Source organism: Neophocaena asiaeorientalis, unplaced genomic scaffold (assembly GCF_003031525.2).
Source record: "Neophocaena asiaeorientalis asiaeorientalis breed wild unplaced genomic scaffold, Neophocaena_asiaeorientalis_V1.1 scaffold217, whole genome shotgun sequence".
In the NCBI taxonomy this organism is placed as follows: Eukaryota; Metazoa; Chordata; class Mammalia; order Artiodactyla; family Phocoenidae; genus Neophocaena; species Neophocaena asiaeorientalis.
Genome location: NW_020172293.1, coordinates 4,606,203 through 4,632,969, shown reverse-complemented (window position 1 = coordinate 4,632,969; position 26,767 = coordinate 4,606,203). Strand labels below are relative to the sequence as shown.

Sequence of the window (26,767 nt, the reverse complement as noted above, 5' to 3'; positions counted from 1 at the left end):
GGTGATACTGTGGAGAAAATTAGAACCCTTGTTCATTGCTTGTGGGCATGTAAAATGATGCAGCCACTGTGGAAAAGATCATCACCATATATATCATCTAGCAATTCTACTTCTAGGTATATCCCCAAAAGCATTGAAAGCAGGGGCTCCAGCAAATACTTGTTGACCGGTGTCTAAAGCAACTTTACAGCTGACCCTTGAACGATGTTGGTGGGGATGGGAGGGGGCGTGTTTAGGGGCACGGACCCTCCATGCAGTTGAGAATCTAGATACAACTTAAACTCAGTCCCCTCATCTGCAGATTCAGCCAATCACCGATCATGCAACACTGTAGTATTTACTACTGAAAAAAATCCGCGCATAAGTGGACCGGTGCAGTTTAGACCCATATTGTTCAAGAGCCAACTGTATTTACAGTAGCCAGAGGTGGACCCCAGTTTATCAACAGATGAATGTATATATTCCACAAAATGTGGTGTATACATACGATGGAATACTATTCAGTCATAAAAAGGAATATAATTTGGAGACATTCCACAACATGGATTAACCTTGAAGACTTAAGTGAAATAAGCCAGACACAAAAGGATAAATATTGTATGATTCCATTTATATGAGGTGCCTGGAATAGGCAAGGTCTTATGAGACAGAAAATGGATTAGAGGTTATCAGGGCCTGGGGGAGGAGGGAATAGTGAGCAATTTTTTTTAATGGATACAGAGTTTCTTTTTGAGATGATGAAAAATTTCTAGGAATGGATAGTGATGATGGTTGCACAACACTGTTAATATACACAATGAATTGTATACTTTAAAAATGGTTAAAATGGTAAATTTTATGCTATGTGTATTTTACCACAATTTTTAAAAGAGCAGTTAGCATGCTGTACTCACATAAAAGTACTCACATAGATTATTTTTGGAGGTGGAAGAAATTCAGGCACAGTTAACAGTATGAGCAGAGTTACTAGGTAAAAAAACATATATGAGGAAAAAAACCCTGAAATGATATAGGTAAAAATGTCAAAAGTGGTTTTCTTTGGATTTTTAAAATTTTGTTTTTCTTTGCTTTTACATAAAAAAATTTAATAAAAAATATTTAAAGAACAACCCCTCATACAGGTAAGAACAGTGTATTAGAAATAGGCTGCTTGTAATAGAAACTCAATATACCAAATGGCTTTTTAAATGATAGAGGTCTATTTTTCTCTTACATAAGAGAAGTACAGAAGTGGGCATCCAGGGCAGTTATGGTGGCTCCATAGTCACCAGGACCCAGGCCCCTACTATCTCTCTGCTCCTGGTTTCTCAAGGTCACCTCTACTTGCAAGATGTCTGCTGCAGCAGCTACTAACATCTCATCTATTGATACATTCCAGTGAGCAGAAAGGAGGGAGAAACAAGGACAAAATGATGTACTGCCCTTTAAGGGCTTCCTTCACTAGAAGCCCAACCCTATGTCTTCTGTTCACCGGCCACCATTACCTGTAAAGAAGACAGGAAAATGCTGTTTGTTTTGTTTTGTTTTGTTTTTAACTCCAGTATCTAATAATACAGGGGTTCTGCTACTAAAGAAAAGAAAAATAGATGGTTAGTAGCCTGCCTCAGATACTTAAAAGCATTTTTCATATAACTAAAATTTCAGCTTTCATCTTTACTATTTGGAGTCACCTCTAAAAACTATAAAATCTAATAAAAAGATACACATTAACAGGTCTTTAGGACATTTTACACTAAAAAAAAATTACATTTTAATGAATGTCAAAGCCAGAACATAGTGAGATCAAATTCTTTTTATTTATTTATTTTATTTTTGGCTGCATTGTGTCTTTGTTGCTACGAGCGGGCTTTCTCTAGTTGCTGCAAGAGGGGGCTACTCTTGTGGTATGTGGGCTTCTCATTGTGGTGGCTTCTCTTGCTGCCGAGCACGGGCTCTAGGCCCGCAGGCTTCAGTAGTTACACGGCTCGCAGGCTCTAGAGCGCAGGCTCAGTAGTTGTGGCTCACTGACTTAGCTGCTCCGCAGCATGTGGGATCTTCCCAGACCAGGACTCCAACCCATGCCCCCTGAATTGGCAGGCAGATTCTTAACCACTGCGACACCAGGGAAGTCCCTGACAGCAAAGATGCAATGGTAGAAACAAGTCTGTATATTCAGTTAACATAGGTATGTGTATGTGTGTGTACATCTGTACGGAAGAGGACAAATCATAAGAACTTTTAAATGCTCAGACACGTCGGAAGTCACAATTTAGGTTCCTTACAGAGTAATCTGTCAAACAAGACTCTCAATTCAGAGAACCCTCATGTTTCCCATAAAATAACATATCTTTTTTCTAACGGTTTTGTTGAGGTATAATTTACATATCATGAAATTCACATACTGTAAGTACACAATTCAGTGATTTTAATAAATTTACAAAGATATGCAATCATCACTAAAATCCAGTCTTAGAACATTTCTATCACCCTAAAAAAGATCCCTCATGCCATTTTCAGTCAACCCTCATTCCCAGACTATGACAACTATTACTCTTACTTGCTGTCACTACATACTTACCTTTTCTGGACATTTCATATAAATCATATCACGTAACATGGAGTCTTTTTGAGTCAGACTTATTTTACTTAGCATAACGTTCTTAAGGTTCATCCATGTTGTAGTTTATATCAGAAGTTCTTCCTTTTTGTACTAAATATTAAATAGTATTCCATTACCTGGATATATCACATTTTGTTTACCCATTTGTAGGTTGCTGGGCACTTGGATTGTTTCCAATTTTGGCTCTTATGAATAATGCCCTATGAACATTCATCTACAAATCTGTATGGACATATACTTTCACTTTTGTCTTAAGACACTATAGACATCTAGGAGGAACTGCTGGGGCATATCCTAAGTTTACTTGAACTTTAAAAACAAAACAAAAAAACTGCCACACTGTCTTCCAAAGTTGCTGTACCATCTTACATCACCACCAGTTTATCCTCACCAATGATTTTTCCTGTCCACTATTTTGATTATAGGCATCCTAGTGGGTGTAATGTTTTATCTCCTTATGGCTTTAATTTGCATTTCTTTAATGACAAATACCATTGAGTACTTTTTCATGCACTTACTAGCCATTTGTATATCTTCTTGGGGGAAATGTCTACACGGATAGCTTTTTAGATTCTCTTTATTAGGTTGATGAAATTACCTTCTATTCCCGGTTTGCTGAGCGTTTTTATTATGAATAGGTATTAGATTCTTTCAATTTTTTTTTCTGTGTCTGAGATAATCATGCAGTTTTTGTCTTTGATTCTATTAATACAGTGTATTATATTAATTGAGCTTCAGATGTTAAAACAACCTTGCATTCCTGGGATAAATCCCACTTGATCATTAAGTTTAATCCATTTTATATGTTGCTGGATACAGCTGGCTAGCATTTTTGCTGGAAATTTTACATCTCTATTCATGAGGGTTATTGGTCTGTAGTTCTCTTTTCTTGTGACATCTTTGTCTGGCTTTAGTTATCAGGGTAATACTTATCTCACAGAATGAGTTAGGAAATATTCCCTCCCCTCCTCTTCTATTTTCTTTAAGTTTTTGAAAATTTGTGATTATTTCTTCTTTAAATATTTGATAGAATTCACCAATGAAGCCATCTGGCTTTTTTTTGTGGGAAGACTTGAAAATACTAATTCAATTTACTTACTGGTTATAGGTCTATTCAGATTTTTTATTGAGAGTAGTTTTGGTCAGTGGACTTTGTTCATTTCATCTAAGCTGTCGCTTTTGTAGGCAAAGTTCTTCATAGTGCTCTCTTATAATCCTTTTAATTTCTGTAGAGTTGGCAGTGATACATCCTCTTTCATTCCTGAGGTTGGTGTTTATGTCTTCTTTTTTTCCTTGATCAGTATAGCTAACAGCTTATCAATTTTGTTGCTCTTTTCAAAGGGCAAAGTTTTTTTCACTGATTTTTCTATTAACTGTTTCATATTTCATTGGTTTCTGCTCTAATCTTTACTATTCCTTCCTTTTTCTTGCTTTGTGTTTAGTTTGCACTTTTTCCCCTCCTAGTGTTGTAAGGCAAAAGTGTAAGGTTATTGATTTTAAATCTGTCTTCTTTGTGTGACTTCCCTGGTGGCACAGTGGTTAACAATCCGCCTGCCAATGCAGGGGACACGGGTTCAAGCCCTGGTCCAGGAAGATCCCACATGCTGTGCAGCAACTAAGCCCATGAGCCACAACTGCTGGAGCCCACGTGCCTAGAGTCCATGCTCCATGACAAAACAAGCCACTGCAATGAGAATCCCACCCACCGCAACAAAGAGTAGACCCCGCTCGCCGCAACTAGAGAAAGCCCGTGCACAGCAACAAAGACCCAATGCAGCCAAAATAAATAAACAATAAAAAATAAAATAAAATCTGTCTTCTTTGCTATTATAGGTATTTGAAGCTATAAATTCCATCTAAGTACTACTTTAATTGCATCACATAAATGGTGATATGTTCTGTTTTCATTTTCATTCAGTTCAAAACATTTCCTAATTTCCCTGGTGATTTTCTTCTTTGACTGATGGGTTATTTAGAAATGTGTTAAGTTCCAAAAATTGGGAGCTTTTTCCATCCTTTTACATTCCACCTATTTGTGTCTTTGAATCTAAAGTATGTCTCTTGTAGAAAGCATATCATTGGATCTTTTATCTTTTTTTTTTTTTTTTAAATCCAGCCTAACATTCTCTGCCTTTTTATTGGAATGTTTAATCCAGTCATATTTAATTTAGTTACTGATATGGTCAGATTTACACCTGCCATTGTGCTATGTTTTCTATATACCTCATGTCTTTTTCCCCCTCTCCTTTACTGCCTTCTTTTTAGTTACATAGATATGTCCTAGTGATCTATGTTACCTCCTTTGTTAGAATTTTTACTACATAAATTTTTTAGTTATGTTCTTGGTGGTTGCTCTAAGGATTACAATATGTATCTTACCAAGATCTATTTCAGGGACTTCCCTGGTGGTCCAATGGTTAAGAATCTGCCTGCCAATGCAGGGGACGTGGGTTCAATCCCTGGTTGGGGAACTAAGATCCCACATGCTGCAGGGCAACTAAGTCCGTGCACCACAACTACTGAGCCCGTGCGCCACAACTAGAGAGAAGCCCGCGTGCCGCAATGAAGAGCCTGTGCACTGCAACGAAGATCCCGTGTGCTGCAACTAGGACCTGACACAGCCAAATAAATCAAAAAAAAAAAAAAAAAGACCTATTTCAGATAAATACTAACTTTATTCTGGAAAAATATAAAAACATTGCTCTATTACAGCTCCATCTCTTGCCCCTTTCTTTGTGCTATCATTTTCATATATAGTAATTGTTATGTGTTATAAGCTCAACAACAGAGTTTTATAGTCTTTTCTGGAAGATTAGACTTATGATGAAACAGTTTGATTCACTGAAATAATTATTAGAAATTATTTGGTAATATTTTAAAATAACAAAATAAATACATGGGATTTTTAGTCTAAAATTATTTGATTTACTTAATTTCCCACTCATAATTTTAAATAGCTTATAGGTTAAAAGCAACTTTAAAATATCCATATACTTTGTCTCATAAATATGAGATATGTTGCTAATTTAGTTTATCCAATTGTGGTTTAATTATATAACATTCTTTTTTCCAAAGTAATAGAGTTTACATGGGTATATATTAGTAATGTTATCAGGGCTCTACATGAAATATTCACCACTAAATAAAATGATTCTACCAATCCCACAATTTAAACTGTTCTCATTAGCCCATGTTACTGTCTCACCCTTGTGCATATATATGATTCCTACAAATCAAATGTGAATAAAACTTGCTATTTAGCTTTTTTCACCTATACGTGTTTTTCCATGTTGCTATATACTTTTCACTTATATTGTTATTAATGATTACATATCACACCAAGAACATATCATAGTTCACTCAAATATTCTCCTACTATTAGAATCTGATTGTTCCCATTCTCTACTATTATTAGGGTGCTGTAGAAAGAACAAATGAATTAATAACTATGAAAAACAGGCTTTATCAGAATTTCATAACAAAACCTACATAGCTGTGCATATTCTATTTTGTCACAAAAACAAAGGTTAGAAACACTATTGCAGAGAACTGCTGCAGAAACAGAGTATTGTTATCCATGTTAAAGAAAAGCAACAATGACAGTCTGTAAGTAAAATGTCTTTTAAAAAGATCATTATACCACAGTTTTCATCCATGGTAGTATCTTTAAAGATTTCCCTTAGATTAACAACTCAATATTAAAGGTATACAATAATAAGATAAACATGTCCTTCAAACTGTATGTAAACCGATTATATTTAAATCCTATGGATCTAATATGAAAAGACCCTTTATCTTTTCTTGTAAGTCTGAATTGTATACTTCTTTCCTTAAAATAATTTAAAGTACATTCCAAATGTGCACTCTATAAACTGCTTGAAGCTCTGATTAAAGATCACTCAATCCCATGAAGCTAATATCCACTGAAACTCTATGATTTTAGTATCGTCCATCAAGTTGACAATTGAAAATGTTTTTCCGTGAGGTTAACCCTCACTGTCTTATTTTTTGTTTTGTGAATTTTGAAGACTATGTGTAAGAGAACATAATGTTCCAGAAAGTCTTTTTAAGAGGTTTTGTGATTGGTATATATTTATAAAACATCAACATGAAATTATCTGCATATATCTTAATCTCAGGACCATTCATTTCCTCCAGCAATGGTTTTTCTGACATGTACCTGAGTTTCAGTAACTATTTCCCCACGTGGCATGGTTTTCTAACTAGATTCAAGACAGAGTTCAGGACTCTCCTCTGGACACCTCCAATAACAGGGCCACATACATCACTCTGAGGTAATGGATCTACTTATTACAATATTCAAAACCTGTGGGATCTGATTATTTTAGAAATGTTACTTGCCTGTTTTAGCACCCAGACTTGGATCAAGTCTAGGAATAGTGGACTGATAGTGACAGGGACTGACGGTTTACTGTTCCTTTCAATGCCTAAGTAACAGCCTCTTATATTGCTGTGAGTAATAGGCCTGACTATGTTTCTGGATGTTAAGTAGTAAAAGGTTCTTAGATAATAGGAAAATGGCATTAAAAATAATAATTTTAAAAGTGCAGCTTTAAAAAGTACTCTGGAGTCAAAGTAGCACTGCTCCTCCTAAACCCTACTCCAAATATGTACCAATGGTAAAATTTAAAGAGAGAAAATCATAAACATATAGCCACGGCCAAAACCAGTTAAGTATCTCTGTAGACAAAAACTAAAGGAAACGTGTAGCCACAAACAGAGCTTAAGCTAAAAGCCTGGACTCCACACCTGTAGTAGGCAGGAGAAATGAGAAGTCTGACTCCCACAGAGTAATGAGGACTGAAAGTACTCTACAAAAGGCCTGGGATCAGAGCCAGACTCTGATGGAAACTCATGCTGGAAACCAAGGGTTGCAGTGGGACTCCACCGCCTGCGGAAAAAAGTGAGAAGTCCGCTGCCAGAGGCTACAAGCTTATAAAATATTATGTATCTGAGATGCTAAGAGGCCATAGTTTCAGCCCAACAGCTGAAACCAGGCCAAACAATCCGCAGGCTTGGTATCTGGATCTGCAATGGCCTCAATATAACCTCAGGAGGGAGCCCTAAGCTGCCTATATCAGACCGACTGCTTGTCTAGGTGTCTCGGGGAAAGGAGTGAAAGCCATTATAAAGCGAGGAAGGGTGAATAAAAAGGAGAGAGAAACAGCCACTCAAGATGGACCTGAAAACTAAAATTCTACCTAAAGAAACATAACATTTTAATTATGAAAGAGAAATTATCTCCTTCACAGTTTAATTACCTATGTGCAATTCTTCATAAAAACCTCAGTCTAAAACATCTTTGTATCACGATAGTTTTGAAGCAGACACACAACCTGTGCAACTGTACACACAGGTCTTGCTTTAAGAGTCTGTAACAAGTTTGGGGTACAGTTTTAATTAAATCAACCCTGTGGTCCATATTATCAAAGCCAACACACCCCAAATCATCTTATGCTTTCAACGTTCAGAAATTTCCTGTTGCTGACTTTGATGAGCCCAGGGAATTATTTATAGTAACTTCAAATCATGCTTGGTGTACTTCCAAGACAACCGTAACTACGGTGGCTTGGGTCTTCTCTAGGGTGGACTTAATACATATCTAAAGACCATGAAACCAAGTAGGCTTCTCAGCTTGCCTGTATTTTTTTTTTAAACAACTTTATTGAGGTATAACTGCTATACAAAGAACTGTGGTTTGTTTGTTTTTAAATAACTCTACTGTGGTGGAGAGTTCTCTTGTGCATTTTATTTTAAGGCATTTCAGAAAAATAATTTAGAGGGAATATATACTCAGAGGTACTCCAAAAGAAGACTGCAAATAAAGTTGAAAGTAAGTATAAGAATTATGATTTTTGGGTTTACATAAGAATAAAATTCCCATTGAGTACTTTATCAAAAACTTAACAGGTTGTTTCATAATCCCCCATTGTTAGACGTAAATCAAACAGACTGGATGACCATCTTCGGGGAGAGCTACAGAAGAGACTCCTACATGAAGAAACAGGTTAGATACTGGTGAGGTCTCTTCTAACTTCAGGATTCTATATCCGTTCTCCAATTTTCATTGTTGTTCTTTTTCCCCTAGCATACAGTTTTTAACATCTCTGACCCCACTGCAATTCTTTCCTATAACGGGACTATTTAAAACAATAATAGCCAGGTATAAGAACGATCAATATTAAGATCTACTTCTTTTCCTTAACTTATGAAATTACAGAAGACAAAAGCAAAAAGATCAGCAATTAATCAGTCCAAAATAAAGCAGTACTTTTAGGAGCTGTGTGGAGATGGCAAAGGTGGCTAGTGGAAAAGGATGACTCTGGAATCCCTAATTGGTATTATAATGAGCCAAAAGACTCGCACACAAATAGAACTGCACCTGGAAATCCCTTTTTAAAATTACTTAATTAAAGATGTTATAATAATCAAAATAGATGACAGTAGAGAATATAGTGAATATCTCATAACTAATAATATATTTGATGGGTGAGTTTCAGAATAACTAGGGAGAACAGGCAACCTCAAAGTTAAAATTACAAAGTAGGAACACTGGTGATTTCTTGGTCAAAGCATCATTAAAGACCTAATATATTAACTTAATAACACTTTAAGAATTATAAAATATAACAGGCTAGTCAGCAAAAGTAAACGACCAAATTGGATTAAGCTGATTACTGAAAACACCCTCAACAGACAGACCTCTACGCATGGACGTTCAGAACCCATTGTCCCTAGAAGAGCAGCATGTACTATACTAACAGCCTTTACAGGCCAAAGAAGAGAATGGACAAAATGGACAGAAAACTAACTAGGAAGATGATATATAGCATAACTGGAACAATCCTAAAAAAAAGCAAAACAATAAAAACCACAATAAGACACAAAAACAAAACCTACAAACAATGTCCCTGACAAAATGGAAACAGCAATCAGTGATTTTATCCAAAAATATTTAGATATATCTACACAACACAGAAATGTTCATTCTCTAAGGCTGTGCTATCCAATGTGGTAGCCATTAGCCATATCTGAGCACTTGAGATGTGTTAGTGCAACTCAGAAATCAAATTTTTTATTAAATTTGAGTCATTTATATTTAAATTTTTTTAATGATACTTGAGTCAGTTACTGGAAAGCTTTTTAAGTATGTGTGGGAGAACCTGAATACATGACTCTACTTGTTAGCTTGGAAGAATTTGATTACATGAATCTACTTGTTAGCTGCACATTCTATGAAATCTCAACACAGATTAAGTATTTTCAATCAAAATTGAGTATTCAAATTGAAGTGTGCTAAGAAGTATAAATTAAAAATATATACCAGATTTTGATGACTTAGTAAAAAAGCTAAAATGTGAAATGTCACAATAACTTTAAAAAATGTGATTACATGTTGAAATAATATTTTTGATACATGGGATTAAATAAAATATATTTTAAAATTAATTTTACCTGTTTCCTTTTTAAAATGTGGCTTTTAAAAAATTTTTTAATTACGTATGTGGCTTGTATTATGTATCTATTGCACAGTGCTGCTCTAAGGGATCAATGGCTTTAAAAAGAAAGTCATCTGTCAAAACTCTGAAATATATGTCAGTAAGGTGGTATTTTACTTACAAATCCTGATCTCCTACTGTCACAAAGTATTACTATAGGCTACTCAGAATTGGTATACTTATACATTCCAAAGACATTTGTATCCTCTTCACACAGATTGTTACAAACCATTAAAGTATTCCTCTGAGTTACTGCAAACTATGGGTGTGCAGTACCCATAGTTACTTAATGGTCACTCCACCATCCAGAATAAGTAATCAAGTAGTAACTAAAGGACACTAATTCATCAGATTCCTTGATTCCTTTTATATCCAGATTCACTCACCAATATGTTAACTAATGCTCTTGGTTCTATGAGAGCTAAATGAAGATCTTTAGTATAGCAAAGATTTTGATAAGAGTAATTACATAGGACAATTTTATTTTTATATGTATACACAGGCTTATAAAATTTTCCCTGGAAGAAAAACATTATAACTGCATGCCTTCACAGTGCACTTCCAACTTTTTCCATACCATGGCATTTCACAGAAAATTACATTTGTAAGACACACTGGAGTTAAGCCCTTTCCAGGGAGGGCACCACCGTCCCAGCACACTGACTTACTGTACACCAACTGGGAAGCTCAGGCTCAAAGGTTGTTGCAAAAAAATCTCTGAACCATATTTTATTTTCATCTGACTTATATTTTATTCTTACTTATGCCTACAGTTGTGAAAATACAACCCCTCAACATTTTTAACAACAATATACAAAGAAGGCCACAAGATGGAGATACTACTCCATTACAGTATTTGTATTGATGTATTTTTTTTCTGTGTACATGTCCCTCTTTCTGTGTATTTCCTACTTTCTCCTTCAGTGGTATTCTCAGCTACTGTCTCTATCCCTAACGTTTATATTGGTTCCTCCCACTCTGTTTTAACTAGCATTATTAGAGAAATATTATATAATAAATACTTTTATGATCCTTTTTAATTTTAAAAGCAAATAATTAAAATATTTACTTCTAGCTCAATATTTTCCCGCCTCTCTAAAATTAACGATGATTTTTATTTACATATTTTTCTCTGATAGGTAAAAATTCTTTTAAAAATTTGCTACCCGCAAAGTAATAAGTACTCCAAAAGCCATTTACTGGAATACATTCTGTTGCTTTGTAAGGCTACAGATTTACTTCATGTTGATACCCTTCCAAACTTCCCTGGAATTCTTCTTTGACAACAGTCCTCAAAGCAGTTTATGAGCCTTACTTGAAATTTATTTTCAGATCTCTTTATCAGTCCAAAGCGTACTTACCCAAGTTTGCTAACCCAATTTAGTCATCAAATTTAGCTCCAAATGACTATAAGCTATAGGCAAAAATCAAATCCAACTTAAAAGTTTACTATTAATGAGTAAATCTGCCAAATATGTTGCAGGCTTTTAAAGCAATGCAAAATAAGAAGTTTCAACAATGTTTTGAGAGGTGGCAGCACTGTTGAAAACCTGCAAAGCTTTCCACAAAACTAATTTCAAGATCTAATTTACTCTAAGTTAAACATATACTTGCAAATGTGTGATACAAAAAGTCACACTAATTCTGTATAACTACTATAGAACTGCATAGCATGGCAATCATTTGAACTTTATATGATATACTTAAATACAAGGAACAAGTTCCAGTCACCCTACATTATACATACATATATTAACTTCCTTAAATCAAATTTAATCACCAATATTAATACAAAACACTACTTAAAGTCAGAGAAGAACATAAATACTAATCTTTTATATGTTAACTAAAAGTGTGGTAATTGAAAATAACTGCTAATAAGATCTGCATTTTTTTTTTAATTCCAAAAAGTCAGAGGCTTCTTGGTAATTGGCCATGAGATAGCTTCCTTAACCTGATCCATTTTAATGGTATAAAGTCCTTAAGTATTGGCTAGAAATATGAAGCCTCTACTTTCCTTAGCAGGCACATATATGGACCCTAGGATTTCTCTATGGTCTGTTCAGACCTTCCCAATAAATGACAACAACAATTTTTCTGTTCTTAACTCATTTTGACTACTGCTTACTACACATGTCACAGTGGGGTCTCACGTAACTTTTAAAAATTCTTGTACCTTCTATAATCAGGAGTTGTATGTATTCCAGAATTTGTTTAATTACTTCCTTCCTTTTAGAATTCTAGTGTTTGCACTCAGAGGCATTTTAATACTGCTGCGTAATACACTACCAAACGTAAAGTAGATAGCTAGTGGGAAGCAGCCGCATAGCACAGGGAGATCAGCTTGGTGCTTTGTGACCACCTAGAGGGGTGGGATAGGGAGGGTGGGACGGAGGGAGATGCAAGAGGGAAGAGAGATGGGAACATATGTGTATGTATAACTGATTCACTTTGTTATAAAGCAGAAACTAGCACACCACTGTAAAGCAATTATACTCCAATAAAGATGTAAAAAAAAAAATACTGCTGCTTATACCATGACATGTGTCTTTTTATTTAATTCTTGATCTTAAACTCTTACCTTTAATATTTAATTCAAATTCTATTAGCTGACCATGTAGCTGCACATAGCTTTATGTCCACTGCTTCACTGGCACTAAAATGGGCATTTTGTCTAATAATGAAGCATACTGTTTTATGCACATATTCTCTCTAACCAGAAATGTAGACAGCGGCATGCCTTGCTTTTGCAACATGCCTGATTACACGTGAGATTCCAGTTGCTGGATGATGGTAATCAGAAACACTTTCTGAGTAAGTGCATGAGTCCTAACCTTACTTAATGCAGTATTAAGGAGGATGAGAATGAGACACAAATCCTAGATTAAGTTTCTAATTAAGTGCTAATAACACTCTTAGACAAAAATTTCAGTAAATATAAGTAAAAAAAAAAAATTTAGCTCTTCAAATGGAATACCATGATGCTACTTAAAACATAATCATATTTTTACATTCATTAGTATAGGACCCACCTTTCAAAAGTAGGTGTTTTGATGAAAATAAAGAAAGGTTTTTGAAAATACATATGACTATAGCTTCATTATCAATTGGTCTGGGTCCTGCTTCACCCAATCAGAAGTCTCTCTTTTCACTGCCACTCCTTTCCTTCCATCTCTGCACACTTCTATACAAGAAAGGCTTTGAGGGCTTCCCTGGTGGCGCAGTGGTTGAGAGTCCACCTGCCGATGCAGGGAACACGGGTTCGTGCCCCGGTCCGGGAAGATCCCACATGCCGCGGAGCGGCTGGGCCCGTGAGCCATGGCCGCTGAGCCTGCGCGTCCGGAGCCTGTGCTCCGCAACGGGAGAGGCCACAACAGTGAGAGGCCCGCGTACCGCAAAAAAAAAAAAAAAAAAAAAAAAAAAAAAAAAGAAAGTCTTTGGATTTGTTTTTAATTCTGGGTAAAATTAATTGACGGCATTACTGTCCAAACAGACCCAATAATGCCTGACTTAGAAAAAGATTCCCAAGACCATATAGTCTTGGGATAAGTGAGAACATGTTTAATATAGATACCAAGCATTTTATCAACTGATGCTACTTATAACTGCCACGGAGGTTCTTCTCTCAGCAATCATCAAGCCAAGTACCTACCCTCACCTCCATCCTACCCTGTGTATCATTCCCAACACTGAATAAAACATATGATGTTGAAATTCACCACATTACACCAATCACTGGGTAAAATGGTGACTTTTATTAAAAAGATTTTACAATGTATCTCTAAGAATAATTGTAATAACAAAGGACAATTCCATTTCCCAGTTCAGCTTAGGGTGTATCTATGAATAATAAAAGACACACTATTCTAGGATTGTTCTCATAATTAGTGTAAAAAAAAAGAATAGTATAAAAAGAAAACAGAAACTTACAACTAGAAGAGGATTTCTGTTCCATCAGCTCTAGATTATGTGGCAAGTTTCCCAATAAACTTGCTTTTTCCCGTAAAATATGTCCAGGCAACCTCCACTAAACAGCGTATACATAAGAAAAGTAAATCAATTTTACAATAATCCAAGCTGATGCAAATATGTATACAACTAAACAAGTATTTATTTGGCTCTAACTCTATACATGATATGCTTTACATCAGAAATATAAATGACTGGAAGGTTATCTACCCTTCCAGATTTTGTACATCTCCCTCTCTCCAAATCAACAAATAATTTTGGATTTCACAATGAAAATGGGGGAGTGATTATTACATGACATAGATTTACAAGGGAATAGACTCACTAGAGAAAGACTGCACTATATTCAACTAACACCACAAACTCAGTGGAATCTACAAGAATCACTGGAGAGAACTGATACTCACAGTACAGATTCACCAGTCCCTTATGAAAGAGATCTTCCTCTTTATTTCTCAAACCCCTATGCTGGGGTTTGAGAAGGCCCCATTAATGACTTTCTGCTTTTCCCACCCAAAAAAACTGAACACAGAACTCAGGCAAATAGAGATCAAATAGCACCTTTACTGCTGAAAAGCTACTGGAGAATTGAGATTACGTATAGGAGCCAAGTGGGCTTGCTAGAAATTCTGGCCCTCCCATCCCCAACCTAGACTTTTTTTTTTTTTTTACATCTTTATTAGAGTATAATTGCTTTAAAATGGTGTGTTAGTTTCTGCTTTATAACAAAGTGAATCAGTTATACATATACATATGTTCCCATATCTCTTCCCTCTTGTGTCTCCCTCCCTCCCACCCTCCCTATCCCACCCCTCCAGGCGGTCACAAAGCACCTAGCTGATCTCCCTGTGCCATGCAGCTGCTTCCCACTAGGCTGCTTCCCACTAGCTATCTACGTTACATTTGGTAGTGTATATATGACAATGCCTCTCTCTCGCTTTGTCACAGCTTACCCTTCCCCCTCCCCATATCCTCAAGTCCATGCTCTAGTAGGTCTGTGTCTTTATTCCTGTCTTACCCCTAGGTTCTTCATGACGTTTTTTTTTTTCTTCTTAAATTCCATATATATGTGTTAGCATACGGTATTTGTCTTTCTCTTTCTGACTTACTTCACTCTGTATGACAGACTCTAGGTCTATCCACCTCGTTACAAATAGCTCAATTTTGTTTCTTTTTATGGCTGAGTAATATTCCATTGTATATATGTGCCACATCTTCTTTATCCATTCATCCGATGATGGACACTTAGGTTGTTTCCATCTCCGGGCTATTGTAAATAGAGCTGCAATGAACATTTTGGTACATGACTCTTTTTGAATTATGGTTTTCTCAGGGTATATGCCCAGTAGTGGGATTGCTGGGTCATACGGTAGTTCTACCTGTAGATTTTTAAGGAACCTCCATACTGTTCTCCACAGTGGCTGTACCAATTCACATTCCCACCAGCAGTGCAAGAGTGTTCCCTTTTCTCCACACCCTCTCCAGCATTTATTGTTTCTAGAGTTTTTGATGATCCAGCCTAGACTTTGAGACAGTACACTCAAGAGAAAGTCTGGCCAGGATAACAACTGCCTTACTGGTCTGTTAAGAATGAGCCTCATTACTTCTAGCTTTTTAGTTAGTTAGCTCTCCCCAATCAAGCAAAGCAGACCAAAGGTGATCACCCTCCAACAAGGTAACTCATCCATGGAAAGATGTAAGAGATGAGTCAAGAGATCAGCAGTTGTTTCTTTAAGGGAGTCCTTCCCCTTGGGTATATGTAGGATGAGTATGCCGTAACTGTCCCTCCCTTATACAGGCTGCTACTCTGTACATTCTGTGCATCTGAAATACAGACTGAAAGAGCTTAAAAGATTTATTAATTCTGATTAAAAAGTTAAAATCCAACATTTTGTAAGCACATGTCACTTAACAATAGCTTTCTTCTTTTAACCAGGTTTTAGCATTCATTTGAATGTAAGGATGCAGGTTATTAAAAATTTTCTAAGAGAAAGAGGCACATTTTCTAGCTCTATGAATAGGAATCTGTAATGACTGGCACCAAGAAAATTACTCTGATTTCATCAGAAAGTAAATGCTGCAAAATTTAAGCTAACTTAGCTTGTTACAATTTCAACTGACAGATTTTTAAATGACTATGAAGTATTTATTGTTGGCTAGAACACTGTACAAAGTATAAAGAAAACCATGGACCCAAAAGACAATGAAAAAAATTGATCCCACAAGAAATACAGGTAACCAAGGAGCAGGGGCTGTTAGAATAAATATAAATACTGTTTGGGGACCTAGAATTTAAGTTACTAATGAGAGGTATTTCAATAACACAACTTTTCTCCTACATTCTTCTAATCTTCTACCTTGTATTCTCTGAAAAGATGCAATATCCAAATTGGAATGCCCTGTGAACAATCAAAGCCATTCTAAAAATAGAGTGAGCCTCTGCTATGTCACCTGCATACATACGTCCACTAAAATCTTCTGGAATCCCTTTGAAAGCTTTTAGAACCAATTTGAAACTTGGGAATACAAGGAGAGGGACTCCTTTGCTGGATGAGAGCAATAAAAGGCCAATATAAATATAACCTATTGAATAAAAACAGTCAAGCAATTACTCATTCGGTGAATTACTGTTTAGTTTTAGTTACCATGTTCATATTTTTTCATTTAATAAACATTTAAGTGTCTCCTATGAAGTAAAGAAAGAAAGAAAATACCATTTGTCCTAAAAATGAAGTAATAACTTGACAAGGTCATAAGTCAGTAAGTGGCCTGGTTCAAGTTCTAAAAGTCTAATTCAAGCCTAGTTCAAGTTCGAAAAGTCTAATAATCTAATTGATTATTCCAATTATACAGTTTAGGGAGTGACTGAGCAAACTACTTTAGACCTGGTGGAAAAAGGGATAAAATGGATGCCACATTAAGTCACTAATCATCCCTGGAGTCTAGTTTGGGGTATGGAGATCTCAAAAAAAAGTTTTTTTCTATTAATTGTCTCCAATTCCGCCCCCTTCCTTCTCTCCTGAACCCAATGTAACCAATCTATTGATCTCACCACTCCACTGAAACAGCTCTTGCTAAAGTAGCCAATGACCTCCACGCTGTTGAATTCAACAGTCAATGCTCAGAACGCATCTTATTTGAATTATCATCAGCACTTAGCCCAGCTGATTGCTTCCTCCTCTTTAAAATACTTTCCTCACCTGACTTGAAAGAGACCATCTTTTGCTGATTTGCCTGCTACTTCGCTGGCTGTTCCTTCCTCTTCTCCTTTGCTGGTTCCTCCCATGGCCCAGCTCCCAGACCCCTCTTTTCTCTTTTACATTCAGTCTCCTGGTGAACTTACCTGGTTTTGTGGCTTCAAATTACCTACGAAGTGCCAGGGACCCCCTAATTTATTATGCACAGCCTAAACCCTCTCCTTACAACTCCAGGCTTAGATAACCAACTTGAAAGTTTATTAGACACCTCACATTTGGCATGACCAAAACCAAATTACTGATTTTCCCCCAACCATACCTGCTTCTATTCCAGGCTTCTCCATCTCAGTAAGTGGCAAGTGCAATTAGACAAGTATTTATTCACTTTCTGAGGTTTAGAAAAAGCTTTCGAATTATCCTCAACTTTTCTTCCCCACTCCCCCCGCTCCACATCCCACATTCAAACAATCAGCAAAATGCTGTCAGCTCTATGTTCCAATTATATCCAGAATCTGACCACTTTGCACCACCCAGGTCCATTCTACATTCTTCACCACAATTATCCAATAATTAATAACATACACGTCACTGATCTCCAACTCAATAAAGTAATCATTTTGAAATTTAAGTCAAATTATGTACCCCTTCTGTTCAAAACCCCCCTTGATCCCCAACTTACTTATAATAGCCAAAGTCCTCATGACTTACGTTGAAGCCCTACAAGATCTTCCCCCGCCCGCCATGACTCTGATCTCATCTACTACTGTCCTCCCCATACACCCTGCTCCAGCCACACTGGCTGCCTTGCCATTCCTCAAATACTAAGTAAGCTCCAAGGCCTTTGCGCTTAACCGTTTGCCTTCCTTGAATGCACTTATCAACATGGCTCACTCCCTTACTTCTTTCTGAGGACTTCTCTGACCATCTGACATTTATATTTACTTGTTTGGTTGTTTACTGTTTCCCCCTACTAAAATGAGTCTAGGGGTTTTGTGTTACATACTGGCCAATTCCCAGTGTTTAATATTCAGTAGGTATGAACCAAATCTCTGTTGAATGGACAACAAAACTGATTAAGTGTGTAAAGCCAGGTCACCACTCTTAAGTAACCTACCTACTTTGCTCTGGTTCCTCATGTCTGGCTAGTCAAGAAGAGATTCGTTGGCTTTAGCCTGAAAATTACACATTAAGGACATAAGACAGGCTGCATTTGTCTCTACCAAATTTCTGGTCTCCTGAAAGTCTCCTAAGAAAGTTAAGATTCAATGTAATGTAAAGAACTTGTTCTGATCAGTTTCTCTGCTTAGGTAGAATGAAGTTTCTTCTGCATTCTTTCCAATTTAACACAACTGGGTAGAGAAACACAGATGAAAACAATTTTCTGGATCCGTCTATTAAAATGTTACCTCCACACAGAATCTTCTCAATTACCTATGCTTCTTTATTTTCCCATCTTTGCCCATATAGTTAAATGCTCTGGTTGTTCACACTGCCTAATTAACTCTGCAAATTTAATTGCATGAATTTATAAATGAAAATTCTATGAGAGTTCACATGCAAGCTAGATTACATAATCTAAAATTTAAACCACTGCTACTAAGTTTCTGTATTCTCTGAAAGGGGCTTAATTTTCCTTGAATAACTGGAAAATATCTTCAAAATCTTTGGATAGGTTATGTAAAAGACTCTAGCTACAGAATTTAATCAATTATGATAAATTCTAACAAATATTCTCAATATTACAGGCATTCTTAAAAGTCTTCAGGGTTATATTTCACTAGTGATTTTTACACATATTGAGACACCATTTACTTTGAAATGAGGTATACTTTATCTCTACAAGCAGGAAGTGGCACCAGGTGAAGACAATGACTAAAGACAATTGCCACATAATCGTTTGCACAGAAGAATTTGAAGTGTGACATTCTTAAACTACTTTATAACTTACAAAATTGAAATTCGTTAAAATTATGGTGCCATGGCAACTGCTATTTTATATTCAATTATATATATTTAATTGAAAAGTAAATTTCCATTTAATGTTAAGCTCAACAGTCCACACAAATTTATGATAACCTGTAGGAGTGAAATGTACACTTCACATCTGGTCACGGGAAGTGTGCCTTGAATGACAATTGTTGGTAAACATTTTTTCCCCCCATAACTATTCAAAGCATTTTATGAAGGGCTCAATCAGATCGTGTGAATTTCTAAGTCTTTAACCCCATAATTCTTAAACCAGTAAAATGGCGTCAGAGACGGGATATCTACCCTCATTCACCACTCCCAGGGTGTAAGCAAATAGCAACAAACGGACATTACAAGTTAAAGTCTCAAGCTAGAAAAGGAAAGAAAACGAAACGAAAGGAAAAGAAAAAGACAACGATCCTGCGTTACTGGTTGGACTTCTCTTCCTGGAGCTCCCCAAGAGACTCTACTGCCCCGAAAACTTGATGGCTCCTTCTATGACTTCCAGGACCAACACTGTAGAGGCTTCAAGTTCCTCCAGATTTCTAAACTATGATACGAACGCCTAATCCAACAGGCTACATAGATTCCAAAGTACAGTGCAAGGAAAATTTCTGCAACCCAGAGGCCAACCAAAATGTATTCCTATCTTCCCGGAAAGGCAGAGGAAAGGAGGCTGCTAAAATATAGATAAGTGTAATTGGGAAGGTGAAAATTTGGAGGCAGACGCGACTACTCCTTCCCACATTCACGCGGCAGGCAAGGAAAGGGTAAAAGATCTACCCACACCACTCTTCCTTCTTCCTCCTGCACAGCTGGGTGCAAGGATCTCCCCCAGAATGGCAGAGGAAAGAGAAGGGATCGCCACCCCAGGCTGGTGGCACCGTCCAGGCTGTCACTGAGACTGCTGTCACTGAGACTGGAACTCGAGGAGGGGAGCCGGGCGGTGAGGAATTGGGGAAGGCGGGTCATTCCCTCTGAGACTGGTTACGAGGAGACCCTGGTGGATCGGGCTGAGGACGGCAGACGAGCCCAGGATGACCAAGTCTTGCCCCGCGTGCCCGGCTCCCTCGGAGGAAACTGGGTCAGAGTCCGCCCCACCTCCTTTCCGCCCGTACCCGCACTTTTCTGCCCCGGAGGCGCAGCCCTCGGGCGGGCTGGCTGCCGGCCGGCCGGCCCCGCTTACCTGCTGCACCCCGAGGAACTGGTAGAAGTTGAGCTGCACCTCCTCCACCAAGTCAAATCCCGCCGCCGCCAGCAGCAGCAACAGCAGCGGCGGCGGGAACGGCACGAGCCGGAGCCGGAGCCGGCGGCGCGGAGGAAGCCGGGCCAGCCGGCAGCAGGGCGCCGTCATCGCGCGGGGCTCGGAGAGGTCACCCGCCGCGCAGCGCCGTCGGCCGAGACCAGGGACGCGGCGGGCAGCGCGGGCTATGGGAACAGTGCTTGTCAGTCGGAAGCACCGGCAGCCGCCCCGGAGTCGCCCGCCCCGCGGCCGGTCCTAGCCTGAGGGACAGGCTGGGCCGCGGGCGCTTCTACCCTCCGCGGACCTCCGCCCCTCACCCAGGCCTACAAACAGCTGGCGAGCCAGCGCCGGGCGCTGAGGTTGCACCGGGTGGGAGAGGTTTCCCCTCGCCTTAGCCTATCCCAGGCCTTGCTTCCGGTGACATCACGTCTCCTAGCAACCGCGGGAGAGGGGGCGTGGCCGGAAGTAGAGAAGCCTGCGCCCCAGAGCTGGGCCTCAGCGAAATGCCTCTCTGTCGCTGGCGCGCTCTGCGAAGCTGTTCGTGTACTGACACAGATTAAGAGACGTGGACGGTTATAGACATCGTGCATCCACCTGGAACATCCCAAATACCCCTGAAACAGCTACCTTCTTATCCTCCCCCAGATACTGAAAACTAAAAGTATATTTGAAAACTGATTTATTGATTACGGCCTCTGTTCCACACATTTCATTATTCCATCCCCAAAGATATAGGAGGAATTGAACTTAGGACTTGAAAGGGGCAAATCTAGTGAGTAGTCTAAAGTATCCTTTTGAGAGAGGTGAAGAAGAAATGAAATTTGAACCAAGACAAAAAGCATACTTCTAATAATGAATTAAGATTTATAGGCATAATACCATAAAGTAGGCAACCTGGCAGAAATTAATAAGCGTGACTCAATCATAGCCTTAGGGGAAGTGTAGTTTATCTGCTTTAGCCGATTTCCAATTGGTGTTCCCTTCCCAACTGAGGTCTATTTTTAATGACATTTAGGCTAAAAACCTCCTCTCTTTCCCACCAGTGTCTCACCTCCTACTCCTTCCTCCTCCTCACCGCTATTGCTTTCTCTTGTGTGAACCGTATTTTCTTCTTAGCTTTTGCTTGACCAGTTTTGAGAGTTTGATCTCATGCTTTTCCCATCTTGGATGCAGCCAGCTGAATTAAGCTCAACTGGATAATGATAAAGCTCTCACAGTAAAAATATATGTTTGTCAAAGGTTAGAAAAACAACACCTGGATCCAGGAAGTAAATCTTACTGAAGAAATCATTCCATTACTGCAGAGTTAAACAATATATATATTTTAAAAAATAGTTAAATGAATGCAAGTACATCTTGCTTAAAAATAATATACATGCTTGAATTAATCCCATTTTAAATTCATCATGAGGCTTACCTTTCAAAGATACAAGAGCAGGGGTGTCTCAGTCAGCAAGGGCTGCTGTAACAAAATACCATACATAGACTGGGTGGCTTAAACAACAGACAGTTATTTCTCATAATTCTGGAGGCTGGGAAGTCTGTAACGGGGAAAGGTCAGCATGGTCGAGTTCTGGTGAGAGCCCTCTTCCAGGTTGCAGAGGGCTGCTTTCTTGCTGTACCTTCACATGGTGGGAGTGTGGGGGAGGGGGAGAGAGATCTAGCATTTCCTCTTACAAGGGCACTAATCCCACAGGGTGGGCTCCACCATCATGAACTCATTTAAACCTAATTATCTCCCAAAGGCTGCACCTCCAAACACCATCACATTGGGAATGAGGGCTTCAAAATATGAATTTGGGGAGGACACAAACATTCAGTCCATAGCAAAGGGTATCACCTTTTCTGTGTATTCCCAGTTCCAAGCACAATGCATAGCACATGCTAGCATTCAATTAGTTGAATGGAATCCTGTGAACACCTCCCCACCTCCATGCCTCCCCCTACAGTTTTTTAGTTTGATTTTTTGATATATCAGTTTTCTTAAAGTGAGAGGCATTTTTACCACATCTACGTTAGCTTACTGTTTATTCAATGATTAAAACATCAAAATAAAATGAGAGCAATAATCTTAAGAACTACTTTTACATAATATCCCAACATTCATCTTTTCTCCTAATTTGACCATTAAATTAAGTGCAATATAACATTTGAAACTGGTGCCATATTGCCACTGATATTTTAGTGATCTGGTATTTCCCTCTTGAGCTCTATTCTTATGTTGTCCAAGAACCCCAAGGACTTCCTCCATCTAAAGGAAATAGTTCTCTTCCCAAGGTCAAGCTGAAAAGCAGAACTGAAGTCTACTCAATACAGCACTGCTATTGCTTCTCACTGCTATAAGGTATTGCTCTGGAGGCTTCTTCCTACCAGTTCCAATAACACTAGTCCACTCTGAAGTGATGTCCTTGCTTGTTCTGGTCTAGGTCTCTGCAAAGACCACAGTGCTATTTACATTCAAACTTCTAATTTGGCATCTTCACGTGTTCAGTCTCATTCCCCAGAGGACAATGCAGTTGAATAAATCTTCTTTTGCTGAAGCCAGGACTAAGTGAGCTCACAATGAACAGCTGTTTTCTTATCTGGTGACATTTAATGATTCTGGGCATGGACTGATGAAGCTTAGCATGGGCAGAGGCAATGTACACAGGAAGAGAGAAGCCAGTGAAATGTTTAACAGTCTTGTGAGTTGTGTAATGGATTGGAAATGTAGAGAGGAGGCCCAGACTTACAGCCAGCTTTCCCACAGAACATTTGCTGAATTCTGGGGTCATGCAGGAGGCCGAAAGACTGAAGGATAGGAAGAGTAGAATCTCCCCACATTCTACCAGTGCATACAAAATGAACTCTACCAAAAAAGAGGAGCCTGCTTCAAATACACAGGCAGTCTTCTCCCTCAAGACATTTGCAATATTTCTGAAGTTATATGAATAGGAGGATAAAGATTTAAGTTTAAAACCTCTGAAAAGCAGAAGTGAATCTGTTGGGTTGAGGAGATAGAAACCTTGCAGGGTCTCTATCAAAAGCCCAGAGGAATCACACCTAAGAAACAGAGAAACCAGAAGTTGAATGAATCTTACTAAAACTCCAACCCAATCCCTACCCAGCTCAATCCCTGATCCTCACCCTATTTGTCTATTTTCATCTCTAGGGGAAAATAACATCAATCCTATTGTCTATTGTTTTTAATATAAAACTCTGGTACATAATAAAAAAAATTATGAGATGTGAGAAAAACAGGAAAATTTTACCAATAATCAAGAGAAAAAAATAGATAATAGAAGACCCACAGATAAGCCAGCTATTGGAGTCCAGACAAGAACTTTAAAATAACTATTATAAAGTAGAGCAATAGTTTATAAAATAAAATAAAAGAAAAAGTGGACAAAATGGATTAGAAGATGCAGCATTTCAACAGATAATTGAATCAATGGAAAATCTCAAATTTAAAAATGTAATATCTGAAATCAAGAACTCAGTGGATGAGTTTAACAGCAGACTGGACACAGCAGAAGAGAGGATTAGTGAATATGAGGATAGGTCAAGAAAAAATACCCAAACTGAAGCAGAGAGAAAAAAGAATGGTAAGAGAACAGAGCTTTAAATGCATGTGGTAGCACAGGGAGATCAGCTCGGTGCTTTGTGACCACACAGAGGGGTGAGATAGGGAGGGTGGGAGGGAGATGCAAGAGGGAGGAGATATGGGGATATATGTATACGTATAGCTGATTCACTTTGTTATAAAGCAGAAACTAACACACCATTGTAAAGCAATTATACTCCAATAAAGATGTTTAAAAAAATGCATGTGGGACACAGTGAATAAATCTAGCACATATATAACTGGGGTCCTAGAAAAAGAGAAGAGAGAGAGAGAATGAAGCAGAAGCAATAATTATAGAAATAATGGCCAAGAATTTTACGAAACCAATGAAACCAAAGATGAAAAAAAAAATTAACTCAAAATAGGTGATAGACCTAAAGGTAAAAGCTAAAACTATAAAACTCTTATTTAAAAAAATAAGAGTAAATTTTAGTGAACTTGGGTTAGCCAGTGGTCCCTTAGATATGACACCAAAAGCATGTGACAGAGGAAAAAATAAATAAATTGAACTACACAGAAATTTAAAACTTTTGTGTCACAAAAAATACCATCAAGAAAGTGAAAAGACAACCAAGATAACGGGAGAAAAATATTTGGAAATCATATACTTGATAAGAGACTTACATCTAGAATATGTAAAGAATTCTTGCAACTCAACATTTTTTTTGAATGGGCAATGGATTTCTCCAAAGAAGATATATACAAAAGGCCAATAAGTATATGAAAGCTTCTCAACATCATTAGTCATTAGGAAAATGTAAATCAAAACTACAGAGAGATACTACTTTACACCCGTTCCAATGGCAGTAATTTAAAAGACAGACAAAAAAGAGGCTAGTAAAGATGTGGAGAAAGTGGAACCCTCATTTATTGCTGGTGGGAATGTGAAATGATGCAGCACCTTGGGAAAACCGTCTGGCGGTTCCTCAAAAAACGAAAGAGTTACTATATGACCCAGGAATTCCACTCTTAGGTATATACACAAGAAAAGTAAAAACATAAAACTTGTATACAAGTGATCATAGCAACATTATTCATACTAACCAGAGTTGGAAACAACCTAAATGCCTATCAACTGATGAATGAATAAACAAAATGTGGTATTTCCATACAATGGAATATTATTCTGAAATTTTCTCTTTTGCCCCTTTTTGGCTGTTTCTCAAATATATGGACTTAAAGTTCTAAGACATCATTGTTCTCTAATGGAACATTATCTTGTAATTTATTTATGCAAACATCATTCACAAACATATTGAGTTGACAAAGGTTAGAAAAATATTGTTTTGGGGAAGCACCTTCTTGAAAAATAATCCCTTTTTTATTGCAGTACTGAATTTTAATCTTTTGAAGGGCCTCAAAAATAAATGCAGATGTTCTTCATGTTAAAATAATAAATACACTTCTATCATGTTGACACTATGGCTTTTACTTCTCTGGATAATGTACTGTTTACTCAATTAATCTCATAGTGCAAAAGGATACAGATTCTAGAGCCAGATGATTCAGTATGAATTCTGGCTCTATTACTTACTAGCTGGGTGATCCCTGTGTTTCAGTTACCTCATCTATAAAATTTGGATAATAATACTACCAAGACCATAAAATACTACCAAAATTGTTGTAGGAGCTAAGTGAGATAATTAGAGCCTGGTATATAGTAATTGCTATTTAAATGTTACCATTATGTTATGGAAGGTCTCTATCTACTTTGTATTAAGGGCTCCATAAATAAAGCTTATCTATTCTTAAATGTTTAGATTTTGTGTTTAAAGTCATTTGTTATTAGACTTAGGCTGCAAATGCCCACTTCACCGGAAATTTGTCCAATCACTTGTCTGCCCAAGATGGTGGCAGACAAGACCACCTTTACAAAATAATGACTGGTTCTCAAAGTCAGTTTACTTTTTTTTGTTCCAACTCCATAAAACATATTATTCATGATTTTCCTGCCAAATTCGGCTTTAATAAATACCTAATTAAAAGCACGTGACACACATGAACAAGAGGAAAGGAAAATACATTCACCATTAAGTCATTAAAGACTCACTGGTGATTGTCTTACCCTGAAGTAGCTCTGTCTTTTCAGATAATGTCTTCTGCTTTACATAGACTTTAATGTGCCTCAGTAGAATCCATGTAAAAATTTCTTTCTCCTAACATCTTACACAATCCCAAGATTATCCTTCATTTTTCAAAGGTTTCCATCAACTCACTGAATCACTTTTTAAATTTGAAAATTAGTTTTTCCCCTTTTACCTTTAACCAACCAACAAGGATAGTCTCTCCCAACTCCTCCATTCAGACTGAGTACAGCAATCGTTGTACTTCCCTCATACACAAAAGCTCCAATTAGTCTGCAAAAGAAAATTTGAACAGGCCTCTTCATATTCTTCCAGGCTCAACAGGCTGGCTTTGGCATTGTGCCCTTGAGCTCTAATGTTGTTTGTGATGCCAAACTGAAACACAAAGGAAACAGTGCAAAGTTGCTGATCACCTCGGTCAACATGCCGCACAGCTAAGGCATTAGATTATGCATAGAAATTCCATGCCTCATAAATGCTTACTATTAAACTTATTAAAAGGAGGTGGCGTTTTGAAATAATACTGAATTAGCAATCAACAATTCTAAATGGTAAGATAGGAGAAATTTAGATTCCTTTACCA

At 37.7% G+C, this 26,767-nt stretch overlaps 1 protein-coding gene across 1 annotated transcript in view; it reads right to left on the bottom strand.

The window, feature by feature from the left end:
- Positions 1–20,860, bottom strand: part of DNAJC1 (DnaJ heat shock protein family (Hsp40) member C1) — a 196,033-nt gene extending 175,173 nt beyond the window's left edge. The window contains exon 1 of the mRNA XM_024765554.1: positions 20,440–20,860. Coding sequence (XP_024621322.1) covers positions 20,440–20,607 — 168 coding nt within the window. The 5' untranslated portion in view covers positions 20,608–20,860. The remainder of the gene's footprint in view (positions 1–20,439) is intronic.
- Positions 20,861–26,767: the final 5,907 nt, after the last annotated feature.